General features: G+C 42.7%; 1 protein-coding gene across 6 annotated transcripts in view; it reads left to right on the top strand.

The window, feature by feature from the left end:
- The window catches only part of ppp1r9a (protein phosphatase 1, regulatory subunit 9A), a 321,619-nt gene that overhangs the window by 126,436 nt on the left and 173,698 nt on the right, over window positions 1–21,485 (top strand). For all 6 annotated transcript variants that reach the window (XR_013889014.1, XM_080207861.1, XM_080207856.1 and 3 more), the window contains exons 3-4: window positions 5,617–5,737; window positions 20,550–20,654. Coding sequence is in view for 5 of the 6 variants with exons in the window: in XM_080207861.1 (XP_080063987.1) it covers window positions 5,617–5,737; window positions 20,550–20,654 (226 nt within the window). In the remaining variant the exon portion in view is untranslated. The remainder of the gene's footprint in view (window positions 1–5,616; window positions 5,738–20,549; window positions 20,655–21,485) is intronic.

Raw genomic sequence — 21,485 nt, 5'->3', positions numbered from 1 at the left:
AGTTAGTCTTGGTGATGGACATTGCAGATCTCCTCTGAGTCTCTTTCATGTTGTTCTTTTCCTTTATCAAATATATTTATCTCCTGCCATATCTAATCCTGATCCACTTAATTGAAATCTCGCCAGCGCAACTCCCCTTTTTGGTCACTCGCAAGATTTAGCAGCCATTACGGGACTTGTATAATGTCCCATAATGCAAGGGGGATTCGGTCCTTTAATCTTAGGCAGTCGAAATGGCAAAGGTAGTCCAGAAGATGAGCTCATGAAAAGTTTTTGTGACAGTTTCGTGAAACAATACATTGTAGAACTGACTAGGGATAAAGCTATCTTACATATTAGTATTGAGCAACGACGCATGGTTACTTAGGAATGTCAGTTTAAAAAATCCACCAGGAAATTGTGATCAAAATACCATTGAATTCCATGTTAAGTTTGAAAATGACACATTCCAAACACAAATAAGAGCCTTAAACAAAAACCAATCTCATATATGAGGGAGAACTGGCTAAGATTGATTGTATGAACACATTAAAAGATATCAGAATCAAGTAACTGTGGTAAACATTTAAAAAGATAATTCAACATCTTCAACAAAAATATATTCATTGAAAAGCAAAAACTGAGTGAAAAGACCCATCTGAGGCTCAATCAGGGAGTTGGAGGTAGAGATTGTATTAGATTAAAAGAAGAGGCTTATAATGTTGCAAAGAACAACGACAAGTCTGAGGTTGTGTGTTTTAGAAACAAAGAGTCACCAAAGTTGATGGAATGAGAGTAAACCAGTCCAGGTTATAAGGGCTTCTATAAATATATGAAAGAGAGTAGCTAAAGGAAATGTTGGACCTTCAGAGGTAGACACGAGAAATTATGATGGGGGGGTGAGGAAATGCACGCAGCGAATAAATATTTTGTGTCTTGTGTTCACAGAAGACACACCAGAAATAGGTAACCCAGGGGTTTAAAAGAATGTGGAAACTATAAGTAATTAATATCAGGAGAAACAGATAATTGGAGAAATGATGGTCTATACCTTAGGATGCTAAAACAGATAGCTGCAGAGACAGTGGGTGTGGTCACTATGATTTGCCAAAATTCCTCAAGTTTTGGAAATAGCCCTAACATACTGGAAGTTAGCAGAGAGGCTGGGAGTTTGGCAACTGGTAACTCACTCTCTGATTCTCCAGTTTCTCCAGTGATGGCATCGCTGGCAAAGGCAGCATTTGTTGCTCATCCAGAATTGTCCTTGAACTGTACATTTTAAAGGACAATTAAGAATTAACCACACTGCTGTGAGTTTGAAGTCACAAGTAGGAGAGATTGGGGAACAATGGCAGATTTTCTTCCTGAAAGGACATTTGTATACCAGATTGATATTTACAACAATCGATGATGGTTTAATGGTCATCATTACTAAGTCTAGTTTTGTACATTCCAGATTTATTAATTGAATTCAAATTCCACCAACTGCTATCATGAGATTTGAACCCATGTTCTTGGAGCATACATCTGATCCTCTGGGCTACTAGTCCAATGATAATTTCACTATGCCATCATCTCCCCAAAAAGTCTGTCCACTATCCATAAGGCACAAGTTAAGAGTATGATGGAATACTCTATACTTGAGTGCAGCTACAAAAGCTCGAGAAGCTTGATACCAAAAGTTTCAAAATCACCTACCAAGCCTGCAAATTCTAGCATCTAGAAGAATAGGACAATAAATGAATGGAAACACCACTCTCTGTTAGTGACCTCCATTTCACATGCCATTGTGAACTGGAACTATTGTCATTTCTTCACTGTCACTGGGTCAAAATCCTGCAACTCCCTTCCGAACAGCTCTGTGGGTGTATCAAAATCAAATGGATTGCAGCGATTCAAGTTGGGTGCCGTACTTACGCAAGGATATTTTGGCCTTGGAGGGAGTGCAGAGGAGGTTTACTAGGCTGATGCCGGAGTTGAAGGGGTTGAGCTATGAGGGGAGGCTGAATAAACTAGGATTGTACTCGTTAGAGTTTAGAAGAATGAGGGGAGATCTCATTGAGACATATAAGATGATGAATGGGATGGATAGGATAGAGGTAGAGAGACTCTTCCTGCTCAAAGGACAGCAGGACTAGGGGGCACAGCCTCAAGATAAAGGGGGGGTGGTTTAGAACGGAGTTGAGGAAGAACTTCTTCACTCAAAGGGTGGTGAATCTCTGGAATTCTGTGCCCGTTGAAGTGGTGGAGGCTACCTCGCTAAATATTTTTAAGACGCGGGTTGATGGGTTTTTGATAGGCGAGGGGATTAAGGGTTATGGGGAGAGGGCAGGAATGTGGAACTGAGCCACGACAGATCAGCCATGATCTTATTGAATGGCGGGGCAGGCTCGAAGGGCTAGATGGCCTACTCCTGCTCCTATTTCTTATGTTCTTAAGGTGGCTCATGCCATCTTCCAGAGGGCTATTGGGCATTGGCAATAAATGCTATTCTGGAAATGATGCTCACATTCCAAGAACAAATTTTTAAAAAATGCATTGCCTAAGTCATTGCTTCCAAAACTATTTTCCAGTGTGACCCCATTTCAACATTTGAAAATGAATGGACATCAGCAGAACCAAAACAGCAATTTGGTATTTAGTAACTTTTAATTATTATAATTTGCGTATTTACAAATCCATGTTGACTCGTTAATTAACTCAAAACTGGCCAAGTGATTGTGATTTTTTTTCTCCCCCGATTATGGATTCCAAAACATTATGGTGGGTGGCACAGTGTTAGCACTGCTGCCTCATAATGCCAGGGACCCGGGTTCAATTCCCAGCTTGTGTCATTATCTGTGTGAAGTTTACACAGGTGCTTCGGTTTCCTCCGGGTGCTTCAGTTTCCTCCTACGGTCTAAAGATGTGCTGGTTTAGGTTGATTGGCCATGCTAAATTGCCCCTTAGTGTTAGGGGGAGTAGCTTTAGTAAATGCATGGGGTAATGGAGATAAAGCTTGGGTGGGATTGTGGTTGGTGCAGACTTGATGGGCCAAATGGTGGCTTCCTGCACTGCAGGACTCTATGAAAATTATCCATCACTGTTAAAATGTTAAAATAACTGGTCTTGAGCACTTCTGATATCTTCATCCCCACTTTCTTTAGCAAACTGCCAGCCAGACCAAATGACTTATCTGGCCAAAACATAGTCAGCCTTTCCAGTAACTCCTCTTGTTCAATTATCTCAGGATCCATTGTTTTCATTCTGACTGATTTTGTGAGATTCCTCTTACTTAATAAACACCATATAAAGTTGGTGGGGAATTTTCCCATCCTGCCTGCCTTGGGAATAGTAGCGGGCGAGTTCTGACCATGCAAAGGTCTGTTGACCTTATGTGGGGTTTTCCAGTTTTGGGATGAGCGTGACAGGAAAACCTGCTAAGAGGGGATCTTATTGAAACATATAAGATGATTAGAGGTTTAGATAGGATGGATAGTGATAGCCTTTTTCCTCGGATGGAGAATGCTAGCACGAGGGGGCATGGCTTTAAATTAAGGGGTGGTAGTTATAGGACGGATGTCAGGGGTAGGTTCTTTACCCAGAGGGTGGTGAGGGATTGGAATGCCCTGCCTGCTGCGGTTGTAAATGCGCCTAGTTTGGGGGCGTTTAAGAGATCTATGGATAGGTTTATGGACGAAAAGGGATTGGTTTAGATTTGTGGGTCAGTGTTTTTTTTTAAAAAAACTGGTCGGCGCAACATCGTGGGCCGAAGGGCCTGTTCTGCGCTGTTATGTTCTATGTTCTATGCCCAGTAAGTATCCTAGCCTTAGATGCTGAAAGATTTTTTATGTTTCCTTTTAAGTCATCTGCTATTCCATTCTCACATTTTCCTTGCTGGTCTTATTTTTTTCTTCACCTGTCAACATAGTGTATTTTACCTGGTTCTCTAAGTTCATCTGACATGCACCATATACACTCGTTTTCAGTTTTGATCATCATCTCGATCGTCCTTGTCATCCAAGGAGCTCTGTTTTTGGCTCCTTTACTTTCCCCATCGAGCCTGTAGCTGAACTTTTCCTTAAAAATCATCCTCTGTTCTATTCCAGCTTTTCCTGCCAGTTTCCAATTTTATTTTACTCTATTTAAATCCCTTACTTTCCAGCACCAGATCCAGCGATGCCTCCTTTTCAGTTGGGTTGAGAACATACTGACCACAAAAACCTTCCTGAACACGTTTCATTAATCCTCCACCTCCTCGCTCTTTGCTCTAACATTATCTCAATCGATATTTAGATAATTAGAGTCCCCTGCATCACCACTCTATAGTTTTGTACATCTGACATCCATAGTTTGGGAACTCCTGCTTTACTGTATTTCAAACACTATCCATTATTTGAATAACACCCTCCAAAGTAATTCACAATTGTATTTTCTAAATTTAACTTGCCCCATCTCCATGCCTCCATTCACCATGATATTTCAGCAGTTGGTCAGTTTAATCGTTCTCTTATCTCACCATTGATGCTCTTGACACCGGAAAAGTTCATATTTCCCTCTGGTACAGGCTCCAATTTAGTCCTGTCATGTCATAGAATGCAGGTTTAAATATGTCTGACAAACAGGTTTTCAGCCTATCAACAGACATGCCTGGTTTATGTCAAGTGTCCAAGGTTGTGCAAGTATGGGGGAAATGGCCATGGTAAACTGCCCCTCAGTGTCTAAAGATGTGCAGATTAGGTGCATTTTCCATGACAATGCACACGGTTATGTGATTAGGGCAGAGGACTGGGTCTAGTTAGGGTGCTGTTTCGGAGGTTTGGTTCAGACTCGGTGGGCTGAATAGCCTCTTTTGCACAGTAGGGATTCTATGCTATCGTCAGGTCTCACTGTCCTCTGTCTGAACCACCCACTATTCTTGAAACAGGATTCAGATCATCACATTAGTCTGGTTGTTTTCCTGCTCCTGCACCCTAAGTTCGATCTCAAACCTTACTTTATTTTCTCTCCAGTATCCCCCCATTTCCTTTTCAAACATGTCTTGTTCATGAAACTCCTTTCCTCCTTCCCCTTTAGCCCTATTCATACTAAAGAGCGGACTACCCAACATTTTCTACTACCTCACATCCGAGCTGACTTTGTAAATGGCTCCCTTCTTTAATGATACTATTCCTATCCTTGGAAAATAACTGTTTTTGTCCTCACTCCCCAATCACCTGCCTTTATTAAGTCTTGTTGACCCTCGGTTCTTGAAGACCATTTCCAGTCGTGCTTTTAAAGTAAAAATCTCTTTGCAACCCACATCTATGAAGAAGATTTTGGTCACAACTCCTAATGTCATCACCTCCTTTAACTCCGCATGCATTTTTCTTTGATTACTCCCCGGATGATTTTGTGTATTAAAGGTGCTTTATAAATGTAAATAGTTTTTGTTTCTAGCCACTTTCTATGCTGGATATGTTTAAAACGAAATATATACACCAGTATAATTTTGCCTGGTTGTTGTGTTCTCTAATTATTATTTGCCCTACTCTGTATCATGGTTAAAAATAACATGTATCTAATATACTACAGTGTTACAGCATTGGTTCATGTTTTCAGTGTATTATTTGACCTCATCCCAATGCTGAATTAATTCTTTACTCTTTCGCTCTGCAGATGAGGATGGTCTTGGCATCAGTATTATAGGAATGGGAGTTGGAGCAGATGCAGGATTAGAAAAATTAGGAATTTTTGTCAAGACCGTTACAGAGGGAGGAGCAGCTCAAAGGGATAGCAGGTGAGCAAAATTGCTGTTGAAAAGGCAACAATATTGTATCATTATAGGATTTCTCACATCCACCAAAAACTTGATAGGTGTAGAATAGCTTTTGGGCATGAAATAAGTGAAGTTGAACTCAGTTGTTAGTTTGTCACAAATACCTATCAATCATAAAAGTTCACAAAACAGTAAGATGCTTACTTAAGACAAAACACTGGGCATTTTTCCTTTCCTAGCTACTGGGTTTCTTTAACTTCCTCTTCATGTTATGTGAAGTGAACCAAATTGACTGAACTTTGGTTTCTGAGAGTTGAAACATCATGAGTAAGATCATCTGCTTGATACTTTTGAGTGAAAATGCTTGAAAACAAAAGAACTTATTTTGTCAAGGTTGAGGGTAGATATGTTTATAGAGCCTCTCCCTTGACCTGCCTGTTGCCTGCGACTCAACTGGATGTTGGAATTGAGGCCAAGATGAGATCAGCCATGATCATATTAAATGGCGGAGTAGGCTCAAGAGGCTAAGTTGCCGCCTCCTAATTCTTATGATTTTCTTGGTCATGAGAACATTATACTCTTAATGTTTTTCTGCCGATGTTTACTAAGTTAGCTGTGTATTGTAACTTCATTAGGTTAGTGAATAAGTTTAAGGTAAACAAACACATACATTTAAGCACAGGAGTAGGCCGCTTGGCCCCTTCAGCCTGCTCCACCATTCAATAAGATTATGGCTGATATGGTCGTAACCTCAACTCACATCTATCTCCGACAGCCTTTCACTCCCTCACTTATCAGGAGTCTGTTTATATCTGCCTTAAAAATATTCAAGGATGCCCTTCCACTGACTCTTCAGGTAGGGAGTTCCAAGGGGTGGCATAGTGGTTAGCACTGCTGCCTTACAGCACCAGGGATTTGGGTTTGATTCCTGGCTCAGGTCACTGTCTGTGCGGAGTCTGCATGTTCTCCCCATGTCTACATGTGTTTCCTCCCACAGTCTGAAAGACATGCAGGTTAGGTAAATTGACCATGCTAATTTCTCTCTGTGTACATGAACAGGCACCAGAGTGTGGCAACTCGAGAATTTTCATAGTAACTTCATTGCAGTGTTAATGTAAGTGACATTAATAAACTTAAAACTTTAAGACACATGAACTTCTGAGAGAAAAGCTTTCCTCTCATCGCTGTCTTAAATGGGCGACCACTTATTTTTAATCCAGTGACCCTTAATTCTTGATTCTTCCACAAGAGGAAACATCCTTTGTACAAGAAGAAACATCTTTTCCACATCTACCCTGTCAATATGCCTCAGGCTCTTCTAAGTTTCAATCAAATCACTTTTTACTCTTTTAACCGCCAACAGATACAAGCACCTCCCATTCCAGATATTAGTCTTGTAAACCTTCTCTGAACAGCTTTCAATACATTTGCAGCCTTGCTTAAAAAAGGGCACCAATACTGTACATGATGTGGATTGGGCTGGGGTAAACACAGTAAAAAGTCTGACAACACCAGGTTTTAGTCCAACCGATTTATTTGATAGTAAACGCACAAGCTTTTGAGGTTTCCCTCTTCGTCAGGTGAATGGAGAGTTCTGGCCTCAGACAGAGCATATAAAGCACAGACAGTTTAGAGATTACTGATTAGAATGTGAATCTTTACACCTAATGTGTACACCAAAAGCACTGATCCCTCTGCTTATTACATTTATTACATCTTCCAACCAGCAAATGGCCAATTTATGTCTATTCTGTTAGCCAGCTGTTCTTCCCCACATCATAAACTCTTTCTTCCACAGTAGTCTTTGATATGGGACCTTATCATGTCTTCTGCAAGTTTAAAGATAGTACAACTACTGAATCCCCTTTACTGCAGCATGTTACATCTTCAAAGAACTCCAATAAATTGGTTAAACATAATTTCCATCTCACATAACAATGTTGACTCTTGCCTGTTGGCTTATTTTATTCCCAGTTCCCTGCTGTAACGTTTTAATAATAGTTTCGAACATTTTGTCCATGACAGAAGTCAAGTTAACTGGTCTATAGTTTCCTGCTTTCTATCATCCCTTATTGAATAAAGGAGTTAAATTTTCAAATCTGAAGGATTCTTCCCTGAACCTGGGGAATTTTAGAAAATTAAAACCAATGCCTCAAGTATCTCACTATCCACTTCTGTCAAGGTCTTAGGGTGGTGTTCATCCGGACCTGAGTGTTTGTCAGTCTGCAGGTCCAACAATTTGCTTAGTAGCGATTCCCTGGTGATTGTAACTTTCTTGGATTCCTCTCTCCCTTCCATTTCCTGATTTACAGCCATTTCTGGGCTGTTATTTGCTTCCTCTATAGTGAAATCTGATGCAAAATACCCGTTCAATTCATCTGATCTCCTTATTTTCCATTATTAGTTGCCCAGACTCAATTTCTATAGGATTGACACTCGCTTTGTTAACTTTTTAAAAAATATGTATAGAAACTGTTATTACCTGTCTTTTTATTTCCAGCTAGCTTTCTCATGTTGTCTATTTTTTCCTTCCTTATCAATTTTTAATTGTTCTTTGCTGCTGTTTATATTCCATCCAATCTTCTGACCTACAGCCATCCTTGTGCAATTTATATGCTTTTCTTTATTGATACTTGGAAAGAGCAGGTTGTCTTATGAGGAGAGGTTGGAAAGTTTGGGCTTGCTTCTAATAAAGTTCAGCAGAGTGAAGGGGACTTGACTGAAATATATTAGGTCCTAAATGGTACTAACAATAGATACAAGCATCTCTCGTTCCAGCTATTCGAGTAAATCTTCTCTGAACTGCTTCCTTAAATAAGGAGACTAATATTACATACAGTATTCTTGATGTGGCCTCAGCAATGCCCTGCATAATGGAAGCATAACTTTCCTACTTGTGTGTTCAATTTCCTTTGCAATGAACAGTAACATTGTTAGTTTTCATAATTACTTGCTGTACCTATGTACTAGCCTTTTGCAATTCAGTTGGAAGTTAGAAGGATGGTTTATCTTGAGTCCAAAACTAGGCATACTACTTGAAAAATTAAGGGTTGTCTTTATAGGACAAAGTTGAGAAGAATTTTTCCCCTCAGAGTTGTATGACTTTGAAACTCTCAGCCTCATAAGACAGTAGAAGCGGAATCACTGAATATTTTTAAAGTGGAAGTAGGTATTTCCTTCTTGGGAAAAGAAATAACAGGTTAACAGAGTAAATGGGGAATGCGAAACTCAACAAAAACAGATCTTATTGAATAGTAAAGCAGACTTGATTGAATGATCGACTCCTATTTCATATATTCATAGATATTTGCACTACTGAATCTATTGACCCATCTATCCCTCAACCTAATTTCACAGTGCACTTTATCTAGGTGTACTTGTATGCCCTCGTTACCCTTATTTAAGTTTGAAATATTTGTCTTAGACTCACTCTTCTCTTCCCCATACTGAATGTAAAGTTCAACTACATTACGATCATATAGCTTGTGGGACAATTGGGAAAGTGGCATCGTGAATGCAAGAATTGGCTTTGACAGGAAACAGAGGAGTAGTTATTGAATGTTTTTATGCTGGAGAAAGGTTTATAGTGGAGTTCTGCATGCTCAATGTTGCTTTTCTAATCTATACACTTTTTTTAGTTCATGGGATGTGGATGTTGCTGGCTATGTCAGTATTGACTATCGCTAGTTGCCCTTGAGAAATGATAGTGAACTGCCTACTTGAACCGCTGTCCATGTGGTATTGGTAATCTGCAGTGCTTTTTGGGGGGGGTCAGGATTTTGACCCTGAGGAAGTGAAGGAATGACAGTATATTCCCAGGTTAGGATAGTGAATGGCTTGGAGGAAAACTTCAATTCCCATATGTATTCCCCTATGTGTGCAGCTCTTGTTCTTTCACATGGTAGTGGTTATGGGTTTGGAAGGTGCTGTCTAAGGAGCCTTGGTGAGTTCTTGTCATGTATGTTGTACACACTGCCATCACTGTGCAACATTGGTGGAGGGAGTGACTGTTGAAAGAGTGCCTGTCAAAGAGGTGCTTTAACCTGGATGGTGTCAGGCTTCTTGAGTGTTGATGGAGCTGCACTCATACAAGCAAGTGGAGAGTATTCTATCACATTCCTGACTTTGTTCTTGTAGATCGCGAACAGCCTTTGAGAAATCTAGGAATAATGGTAGGAAGGACTATTACTTACGTGGCGAAAAACTGCAGCAGGCGACGGTGCAGAGACACCTCGGGGTCCTTATGCATGAGTCGCAAAAACCCAGCCTGCAGGTGCAGCAAGTGGTCAGGAAGGCTAATGGGATGCTGGCCTTCATAGCGAGGGGGATTGAATATAAAAGTAGGGAGGTCTTACTGCAGCTGTATAGGGCATTGGTGAGGCCGCATCTAGAGTACTGTGTGCAGTTTTGGTCGCCGCACTTATGCAAGGATATTTTGGCCTTGGAGGGAGTGCAGAGGAGGTTTACTAGGCTGATACCAGAGTTGAGGGGGTTGAGCTATGAGGAGAGGCTGAATAAACTAGGCTTTACTCGTTAGAGTTTAGAAGAATGAGGGGAGATCTCATTGAGACGTATAAGATGATGAATGGGATGGATAGGATAGAGGTGGAGAGACTCTTCCTGCTCAAAGGACAGTAGGACTAGGAGGCACAGCCTCAAGATAAAGGGGGGGCGGTTTAGAACGGAGTTGAGGAGGAACTTCTTCACTCAAAGGGTGGTGAATCTCTGGAATTCTCTGCCCGTTGAAGTGGTGGAGGCTACCTCGCTAAATATTTTTAAGACGTGGGTTGATGGGTTTTTGATAAGAGAGGGGATTAAGGGTTATGGGGAGAGGGCGGGAATGTGGAACTGAGCCACGACAGATCAGCCATGATCTTACTGAATGGCGGGGCAGGCTCGAAGGGCTAGATGGCCTACTCCTGCTCCTATTTCTTATGTTCTTAAATCAGGAGATAAGTTATTTGCTGCAGGATTCCTAGCCTCTGATTTGTTCTTGGAGCCATAGAATTTATATGGCTAGTCCAGTTGAGTTTCTGGTCAGTGGTAACCCCCAGCATTTTGACTGTAGGAGATTCAACATAGTAATGCCATTGAATGTCAGGGGCTGATGGTTGGATTCTCTCTTGTTGGAGATGGATTTGCCTACCACTGGCGTAAATGTTACTCTTCACTTTCCAGTCCAAACTTGTATATTGTCTGGATTGATTGGATGTTAATAACCTACAGGCATACAGAACACAATTTCAATATTTGGTAATGATCTAAAACTTAGAAACATTGTGAACTGTGAGGAAGATGGTGTTGGCCTTCAAAAGGAGATAGACGAGTTGGCAGATGAAGCTCAGTGTGAAGAAATGTGAAATGACCAAATTCATTTTGGTCAGAAGAACATGGAGAGAAAACATTAAAAAAAATTCTAAAGGTGGTGCAGAGTAGAGTGAGTTGTGCATAAATTATTAAAGTTGGCAGCTCGGGTTGAAAGCACAGTTAATAAAGCATATGGTATCTATTCTTTATTAATAGTATATAAGAGCAAGGAGACAATACTGAACTTACACAAGATGCTCGTTCAGCCTCAGCTCCAGTTTTGCAACCAGTTGCAACAATATTCACCAAAGAGAAGGACTTGGTGGATGATGAGTCTGGGCAAGGGTGTGTAGATAGTTTGAGTCATGTTGAGCTCAAAAAGGAGGTGGTATTGGAGTTCTTGAGAAACATTAAGGTAGACAAGCCCCCAGGGCCTGATGGGATATGCCCCAGAATATGGAGAGAGGGAAGGGAGGAAATTGCTGGGGCCTTGAGAGAAACCCTCACTGGCTACAGGATAGGTACCAGAGGATTGGAGAATAACATGTTGTTCCTTTGTTTAAGAAGGGTAGCAAGAATAATCCAGGTAATTACAAGCTGGTGAGCCTTATATCAGCGGTAGGGAAATAATTGGAGAGCATTCTTCAAGACAGGCTTTACTCCCAGTTGGAAATAAGTGGATGTATTAGCGAGAGGCAACATGGTTTTGTGAAGGGGAGATCATGTCTCACTAACTTGATCAAGGTTTTCGAGGAAGTGATGCAGGTCATTAATAAGGGTAGGGCAGTGGATGTTGTCTACATGAACTTCAGTAAGGCCTTTGATAAGGTCTCATGGCAGACTGGTGCAGAAGGTGATGTCGCATGGGATCAGAGGTGAGCTGGCAAGGTGGATACAGAACTGGCGCGGTCATAGAAGACAGAGGGTAACAGTGGAAGGGTATGTTTCTGAATGGAGGGCTGTGACAAGTGGCGTTTCTCAGGGATCAATGCCGGGATTGTTGCTATTTGTAATATATATAAATGCCTTGGAGGAAAATGTAACTAGTTTGATTAATAAGTTTACAGACGACACAAAGTTGGAGGATTTGCGGGTAGTGATGAGGACCATCAGACGATTCAGCAGGATATAGATTGGTTGGAGACTTGGGTGGAGAGATGGTAGATAGAGTTTACTCTGAACAAATGTGAGGTAATGAATTTTGGAAGGTCTAATAAAGATAGGAAATATACAGCAAATGGCAGAACCCTTAAGGTAGGAAGAGGGGATCTGGGTATACCGGTACACTGGCCACTGAAAGTGGCAACACAGATGGAGAAGGTAGTCAAAAAGGCATATGGCACGCTTGCCTTCATCAGCTGGGACGTTGAGTTTAAAAATTGGCAAGTCATGTTAGGCCACACTTGGAATACAGTGTTCAATTCTGGTAGCCACAACTACCAAAAGGATGTGGAGGCTTTGGAGAGGGTACAGAAAAGATTTACCAGGATGTTGCCTGGTGTGGAGGGTTATTAGCTATGCGGAGAGGTTGGAGATACTTGGTTTGTTCTCACTGGAACGACAGAGGTTGAGGGGCGACCTGATAGAAGTCTATAAGATTGTGAGAAGCATGAACAGAATGGATAGCAAAAAACTTTTTCCCAGGGTGGAAGAGTCAATTACCTAGGGGACATAGGTTTAAGGGGAAAGGTTTAAAGGAGATGTACAAATCAAGTTTTTTACACTTGGGTGCCTGAACTCTGTGCCAGGGGAGGTTGTGGAAGCAGATACGATAGTGACTTTTAAGGGGCGTCTTGACAAATACATGAATAGGATGAGAATGGAGGGATATGGTACCTGTAGGGGTAGGGGGTTTTAGTTCAATCGGGCGACATGGTTGGTGCAGGCTTCGAGGGCTGAAGGGCCTGTTCCTGTGCTTAATTTTCTTCGTTCTTTGTTCTTTGTTCTTTGTTCTTGTTGTAGACGCTGCATTTTAAGAAAGAGATTGAAGGTATTGGAGGGACAAGTAACTTCAGTAATGAAGGTGGATTGGAGAATTTCTTACTGTTCTCCTTGGCAAAGATAGGCTAAGAGGAGATTTGATCGAGCTCTTCAAAATAATGTGGGCTCTGAGTAGAGTAGTTGGGGAGAAGCTTTTCCCACTCATGAAAAGATTGAGAATGAGAGGGCATATATACAACAGAATTGGTTAAAAAAAAAAGCAAAAGTGGGCCTGAATACACTCCCTGCAAGGCATGCAAATGGGAATTACTCTTATCGGAATAGGAAGACTATGTAGTATCACTGGGGAGAAGGTGGAGGAATGGCACCAGCTGAATTGCTTATTCAGAGAGTTGGTACAGACACAGCAGGCCAAATGGTCTCACCCTGTGCCACAACAGTTTGAAATTGAGGTATGGCTGTTCATGTTTTTAGCATGTCCATTGACACTTAGCATTGAAGTAGATGTAGAAATGCAAGATATCCTCATTGAAGACAATTTTGTCTTTGCAGGGGCTATGTGGTGGCTAGTATGACTAATGCTATCAGAGGCAAAAATGCCTATACAGATCTTGCAAAGACAAAATCTGGTTTTCACAAACGACACCCTTAATTATGCAGTGTGGCCATTCTGTTAAATGGAACAGACTAACGGAATATCTAGAAACCCAGTGCTGAGTATCTATGACATGCGGTCTGACATTGCAGTTGCAAAATTGTATACTGTGACCAGTACAATTGATGAGGATGCAACCAGACAGGTTTTTGCCTTGATGCTCTAACCACCTGATGCAGGGTTAATTAGACAGTTACATCCTTTATTACTCAACCAGCTCAACATAAGAACATAAGAAATAGGAGCAGGAGTAGGCCATTTAGCCCTTCGAGCCTGCCCCGCCATTCAATAAGATCATGGCTGATCTGTTGTGGCTCAGTTCCACATTCCCGCCCTCTCCCCATAACCCTTAATCCCCTCTCTTATCAAAAACCCATCAACCCGCGTCTTAAAAATATTTAGCGAGGTAGCCTCCACCACTTCAACGGGCAGAGAATTCCAGAGATTCACCACCCTTTGAGTGAAGAAGTTCATCCTCAACTCCGTTCTAAACCGCCCCCCCTTTATCTTGAGGCTGTGCCCCCTAGTCCTACTGTCCTTTCTGAGCGGGAAGAGTCTCTCCACCTCTATCCTATCCATCCCATTCATCATCTTATACGTCTCAATGAGATCTCCCCTCATTCTTCTAAACTCTAACGAGTACAAGCCTAGTTTATTCAGCCTCTCCTCATAGCTCAACCCTCTCAACTCCGGCATCAGCCTAGTAAACCTCCCCTGCACTCCCTCCAAGGCCAAAATATCCTTGCATAAGTACAGTGCCCAAAACTGCACACAGTACTCCAGCTGTGGCCTCACCAATGCCCTATACAGCCGCAGCAAGACCTCCCTACTTTTACATTCAATCCCCCTCGCTATGAAGGCCAGCATCCCATTCGCCTTCCTGATCACCTGCAAGCTGGGTTTTTGCGACTCGTGCACAAGGACCCCGAGGTCCCTCTGCACCGTCGCCTGCTGCAGTTTTTCGCCACGTAAGTGATAATCCTTCCTACCATTATTCCTACCAAAGTGGACCACCTTGCACTTGCCAACATTAAATTCCAATGTGTAATAGAATCAAACCACTCCTGGTGCACTTTGAAATCTGAATTCTGTGCCCCTGTTTCAGTGCTGCTTTCCAATATTATGCAATAAGGAGGCATACTGATTTTTAGGTTGATATTGACACTGGTGATCAGAAGGCATTTTCGTTCATCCTATTTGATCTGAACCCATGAGAGTTCACAGAATTCCATTTTTGGTGATTCTGGGGCTGCAGGTACCTATTTGTGCACTTCATTGCTCCATTTCTGGTGGTTGACCGTGCTGGAGAAGCCTGCTTTGTTAGCTGATAGCTATGACTGATAGCTGTATCATTTATTAGATTGTTGCATTATTAGCCTATGGGCCAACTTTCTACCTTGACAATCAGTTTCCAGATGTAGGAATGTCAGATAGCCTTGGATTGCTTGAGTTTTGTCATGATCAATACCTGAATTGTTGCTGGTATTTCTCTTAATGTCCTGTGTTGTACAACTGAGTGGATCGTTGGGCCACTTTTGAAAGTATTGAGAGTTTGCTATGTATAGATTGTTTGCTGGAGCAGACGAGTGAAGGAGCAGAGGGACAGATAAGAAATTACCTGTTAAAAACCTGTTTAAATAAGTTTAAAGCACTTTGTAGTAAGAACTTAGCTTGTAGAACTGTTTAAATCATTTAAAAGCATTTTTGCGGGCTTTTTGTATTTACCGCTTTAAGAATTCTGAGGGAGTGGTTAGAAGGGAGTTGTGGGGCAGCAGGCTTTAAATCAGCGCCAGGTTTAAAAGGAGGCCTGGTGTAGACAGCGGGCAGCGGAGTGAGAGGGAAGCAGAGTGAGCTATTAGGGCTTAAGATCAAAAGGGCTGGGGAGAAAAAGGGCCAGGTAAGTTTGTGTTGAAATTTTCAATACTACTAGTGAATAATGGAGGGGCATGTGATGTGTTGTTTCTGTATGATGTGGGAACTGGTGGACCCCAGGGTCCTTCCCAGTGACCATGTCTGCAGTAAGTGCAGGTTGCTGGAGGAGCTCCAGCTCAAGGTAGATGAGCTGGCCTCTGAGCTACAGACGCTGAGGCTCATCAGGGGGAGAGAGGGTGCCATTGTCAATGGGGGGGCAAGTGACATCCACCCCCCTGGACTGGCTAACTCTAAGGGTCAGGAACAAGAGGGGGCTGCTGAGAGGAGGAAGGAGGGTGGGGAGCGGAGGCCTCAGCCTCTCAATCTGCATAACAGGTTTGAGGTTCTTGCTTCCAGTGTGGACGAGGACGAGGGAGGTGAGGTCGGTGAGCAAACTGCACACGGTACAGTGATGCAGCAGGACATAGGCAAAGAGAAGGTGAAAAGGAGCGTAGTAGTAATTGGGGATAGTGGGGTGAAGGGTATTGACACTGTCCTTTGTCACAATGACAAAGTGCACAGAAGGGTGTGTTGTCTGCCTGGTGCTCGGGTCCGGGATGTCGCATCTGGGCTGCAGAGGAACCTGGAGTGGGAGGGTGAGAATCCGGTTGTTGTGGTACATGTGAGTGCCAACGACGTAGGCAAAATGCGAACTGAGGATCTGGGGAGGGAGTATGATAAGCTGGGAATGGAATTAAAAAGTAGAACCGACAAGGTGGTTATCTCTGGGCTACTGCCTGAACCGAGTGCAGACGGGCGTAGGGTTGATAGGATTAAGGAAGTGAATGGGTGGCTCAGGGATTGGTGTGGGAGGAATGGGTTTGAATTTATGGGGCATTGGCATCAGTATTGGGGTAGATGGGACCTGTTCGGGCGGGATGGGGTTGGTCTGAACCGTGCTGGGACCAGAGTCCTGGCGAATCATGTAAAGAGGACAGGGCTTTAAACTAATTGGGGCGGGGGGAGGGTGCGAGGGTAGGTGACATTACGGGGTCTAAAGTTAAGGAGAGGGTACAGGTAGGGGTAGAGGCCGAGGATGTCCCAATAATAGAGGGAGTAGGGGGCGTGAGTATGGTTGGTGGCGTTCCGGCAAATAGGGTCCAGGTGAAGGCTGGGATGAAGGCACTTTATCTGAATGCACGAAGCATTCGGAATAAAGTGGATGAGCTGGTGGCGCCGATCAGCACAAATGGATATGATCTGGTGGCCATTACAGAGACGTGGCTGCAGGGTGACAGGGACTGGGAGCTGAATGTACAGGGCTATCAAGTGTTTAGGAAGGATAGGCAGGAGGGAAAAGGGGGGGGGGGGCGTAGCTCTACTGATTAAGGATAGCATCACGGTGGTAGCAAGGGATGATATTGGAGCCAAGGAGCAGAGGGTGGAATCGTTGTGGGTGGAGATTAGGAACAGCAAAGGGAGGAAGACGCTGGTGGGTGTCGCCTATAGGCCCCCGAATAATGATCTGGAGATGGGGCGGGCTGTTAACGCGCAAATAAGTGCGGCGTGCAGGAATGGGACGGCCGTAGTTATGGGGGATTTCAATCTGCATATTGATTGGTCGACCCATATTGGACGCGGTGGGCTCGAGGAAGAGTTCTTGGAATGCTGCCGGGATAGTTTCCTCGAACAGTGTGTGTTGGAGCCGACGAGGGAGCGAGCTATCTTGGATCTGGTGCTATGTAATGAAGCGGGTAGAATTAGGGACCTTGTGGTGAAGGATCCTCTTGGGGAGAGTGATCATTGTATGGTGGAGTTTCTGGTGCAGATGGAGGAGGAGAAAGTGGGTTCCCGGACACGCGTCCTTTGTTTGAATAGAGGGAAATACGGTAGGATGAGAGAAGAATTGGCGAATGTGGACTGGGAGAGCGCGTTGGAGGGAGGGTCTGTTGAGGAGCAGTGGAGGATCTTTAAGGAGATCTTTCTTGGTGCTCAACGGAAATTTATTCCGATGGTCAAAAAGGACAGTAGGAGGAGAGGTAATAAGCCGTGGATAACAAAGGAGGTGAAGGAAAGTGTTAAACTAAAAGCAGAGGAATTTAGAGTAGCTAAGAGTAGTGGGCGAGAAGAGGATTGGGAGAGGTTTAAATGTCAACCAAGATTGACAAAGAAGTTGATAAGGAATGGTAGGAGAAACTATGAAGCTGGGCTAGCGCTTAATATAAAAAAGGATAGCAAGAGTTTTTATAAATATATAAAAAGGAAGAGGCTGGCTAGGGTGAATGTTGGTCCTTTAGAGGATGAGAAAGGGGACCTAGTGGTAGGGGATGGGGATATGGCTAAGGTATTGAATAACTTTTTTGTTTCGGTCTTCACGGAGGAGGACGCGAATAATTTGCCGGGTGTTAGCGATAGAAAGGTGGTAGGACTGGAGGGTCTTAATGACATTACTGTTACTAGAGAGGCGGTGCTCGACAGACTGGAGGGGCTGATTGTGGACAAGTCCCCAGGACCGGATGGAATGCATCCGAGGGTTCTGAAAGAAATGGCGGAGGTGATAGTGGATGCCTTGGTGGTTATTTTCCAAACGTCGCTGGATTCCGGGGAAGTGCTGGACGATTGGAAAACGGCTAATGTTACGCCGTTGTTTAAGAAGGGTGCCAGGCAGAAGGCGGGGAATTATAGGCCGGTTAGTTTAACGTCTGTGGTAGGTAAAATGTTAGAATCTGTCATTAAGGAGGAAATTGCGAGGCATCTTGAAGGGAATTGCTTGATAGAGCAGACGCAGCACGGTTTCATTAAAGGGAAGTCGTGTCTGACAAATTTACTGGAGTTCTATGAGGATGTGTCTAGGGCGGTGCATAGAGGAGAGCCGGTGGATGTGGTCTTTCTAGATTTTCAGAAGGTGTTTGACAAAGTACCTCACAAGAGGTTATTGCAGAAGGTCGAGGGACATGGAGTTGGGGGTAGGGTGTTAGCGTGGATAGAGGATTGGTTGTCAAATAGGAGGCAGAGAGTGGGGGTCAACGGGTGCTATTCGGATTGGCAGATGGTGACTAGTGGAGTGCCCCAGGGGTCGGTGCTGGGGCCCCAGCTTTTTACCATTTATATAGATGATCTGGACGAGGGAACCGAGTGTAGAGTGTCGAAATTTGCTGATGACACCAAGATTGGGGGAACAGCAAATTGTGCGGAGGGTGTGGAGAGTCTGCAGAAGGATCTAGATAGGCTGGGTGAATGGGCCAGGAAATGGCAAATGGAATTTAATGTTGGCAAGTGTGAGGTGGTCCACTTTGGTAGGAAAAATGGTAGGAAGGACTATTACTTACGAGGCGAAAAACTGCAGCAGGCGACGGTGCAGAGGGACCTCGGGGTCCTTGTGCATGAGTCGCAAAAACCCAGCTTGCAGGTGCAGCAGGTGGTCAGGAAGGCGAATGGGATGCTGGCCTTCATAGCGAGGGGGATTGAATATAAAAGTAGGGAGGTCTTGCTGCAGCTGTATAGGGCATTGGTGAGGCCGCAACTGGAGTACTGTGTGCATTTTTGGGCGCCGCACCTGCGCAAAGATATTTTGGCCTTGGAGGGAGTGCAGAGGAGGTTTACTAGGCTGATACCGGAGTTGAGGGGGTTGAGCTATGAGGAGATGCTGAATAAACTGGGCTTGTACTCGTTAGAGTTTAGAAGAATAAGAGGAGATCTCATTGAGACGTATAAGATGATGAATGGGATGGATAGGATAGAGGTGGAAAGACTCTTCCCGCTCAAAAAAGACAATAGGACTAGGGGGCACAGCCTCAAGATAAAAGGGGGGCGGTTTAGAACGGAGTTGAGGATGAACTTCTTCACTCAAAGGGTGGTGAATCTCTGGAATTCTCTGCCCGTTGAAGTGGTGGAGGCTGCCTCGCTAAATATTTTTAAGACGCGGGTTGATGGGTTTTTGATAAGAGAGGGGATTAAGGGTTATGGGGAGAGGGCGGGAAAGTGGAACTGAGCAGCGACAGATGAGCCATGATCTTATTGAATGGCGGGGCAGGCTCGAAGGGCTGGATGGCCTACTCCTGCTCCTATTTCTTATGTTCTTTAACAATTGGAAGTAAGGTAGAAAAATCTCTAGGACCTGATGATTTCCAATGTGTTAAAGTAAGTAAGAAAGGAAATTACAGATGCATTAATCGTAATTTTGTGAAGTCCTCGATTTGGGCATGGAACCTTTTGGATAGGAAAATTGCAAATGTCACTCCATTATTTAAGAAGGAATGGAAGGAGAAACCAAGAAACTGAAGACTGTTAATTTAGCATCAGTTGTGAGAAAGTTTCTGGAATCTACTGTTAGAAACAGAGTGACTGAAGCCACAGCAGGTGAAACAATATTTAATGTGACACTTTCTCAAGCTAGGTGTAGCTTTAGTTAATTTGTTTGTTGGATATTTTCTTCTAATATTCAATAAACAAGGCAATACCTAATAACCTTTGATAGTATCTTGTTCATAAGAGGAACGGACGAAACAGTATTGTCTATTTTTTATGCTAGTTTAGTACTAGTCATTCATATGGCTTAGAGAAGTGACATGCTCTTAATACTTGAGATAAGGCAGGTGTGTTTTAATGTTTTGCTGAAATGCATGTAGGCCAGTGTAATGCACACTGGATATAATATTTGTCTTTTAAGGTTATAAAAATATGCTTAGTACACTATTAATGGCCTACAGAATTATATTTGAGAAAACAAATGTAGCAGTTGACTTGATGTACAGCACGACACAATTGTGTAATTTAATTGTTTACTGATTCTGACTACAAGATAGAACTGTAACTGAAAATATAAGAATTGCCCAATCTTTCCAATAATACAAGTTCAAGCCTCTGAAATGTTATATTCAGACTGCTAATAGCACAGTACGTTGTCTATGTTTTAATAAATAAGTGGAAGATGTATCCTATTAGAGTGATTCCATGGGGTTGAACTGTGTTACTCCCAAAATCACTGCTATGAGAGTTAATAAGATTTTTTTCTCCCCTTCAGTTTGTACAATAATTTTTAATGATTGCAATTTTATCTCTGATCTTTCTTTCATAAAGGATCCAGGTGAATGATCAAATTGTGGAAGTGGATGGAATTAGTTTGGTGGGTGTTACTCAAAGCTTTGCTGCCACTGTTCTGAGAACGACTAAAGGCAGTGTTCGGTAAGGAAATGCTTTGCTTAACATTTAAAGGGTCATATTATTATTTGTGGTGTTCTACAATCATTTAATTTTAGAATGATATATTTGAGCATTCAGATTACGATATTAATTATGAAAATAACTTTGGTGAAGCCCAGTGATACTGATAAAGACTATGAGATGAAATGGGTGAAATTCAATGAACTATTGGATTAGTAAACAAATTTCAAATGCAGGTAATTCTGCCTTTGGAAAATGCAAATATGCCTTTCAGATCCATTTCATTTTACAAGTTTGCAATGTCTACTATATGATGTTTTTATATGTTATGAATGTTTGGCATGTAAACCTCTATGCCAAACCTTCATCAATTTTTGAATTTCTTCTTGCTATCTCTCTTAAACTGACTTTTAATCAGCTTTAGTTCAGACTTTTTGTCCTCCTACCTTAGTTTACCTTAAAACATTCTTCTCAATTTACCTGTACGTCAGTTTGCACTTCTTTAGATGCCCAAATTGGTTTACTTTCTAAACTAAACACACAATTTCTCAAATCTCCTCTTATATCTCTACAGAGCTAGCAATTAGTCTCAGTATTGTTCTTGTCATTGACTAGAGATCTGTGCTCAGTGGTGATCTGGATGGGTCAGTGTTGGGACCTTTGTAACATACATATAAATGATTTAGAGGAGAATGTAGATGGTCTAATTAGTAAGTTTGTGTATGAAACAAGGATTGAGTGGGTTGTGGATAGCAAGACACATTGCCAGGGGATACAGCAGGATATCGATAGGCTGGAGACTTGGGCAGAAAAATGGCAGATAGAATTTAATTTAGGCAAATATGAGGTAAT

Source organism: Carcharhinus amblyrhynchos, chromosome 2 (genome assembly GCF_965287045.1).
Source record: "Carcharhinus amblyrhynchos chromosome 2, sCarAmb.v2.hapA, whole genome shotgun sequence".
Classification (NCBI taxonomy): Eukaryota; Metazoa; Chordata; class Chondrichthyes; order Carcharhiniformes; family Carcharhinidae; genus Carcharhinus; species Carcharhinus amblyrhynchos.
This window is presented reverse-complemented; position numbering and strand designations above follow the sequence as displayed.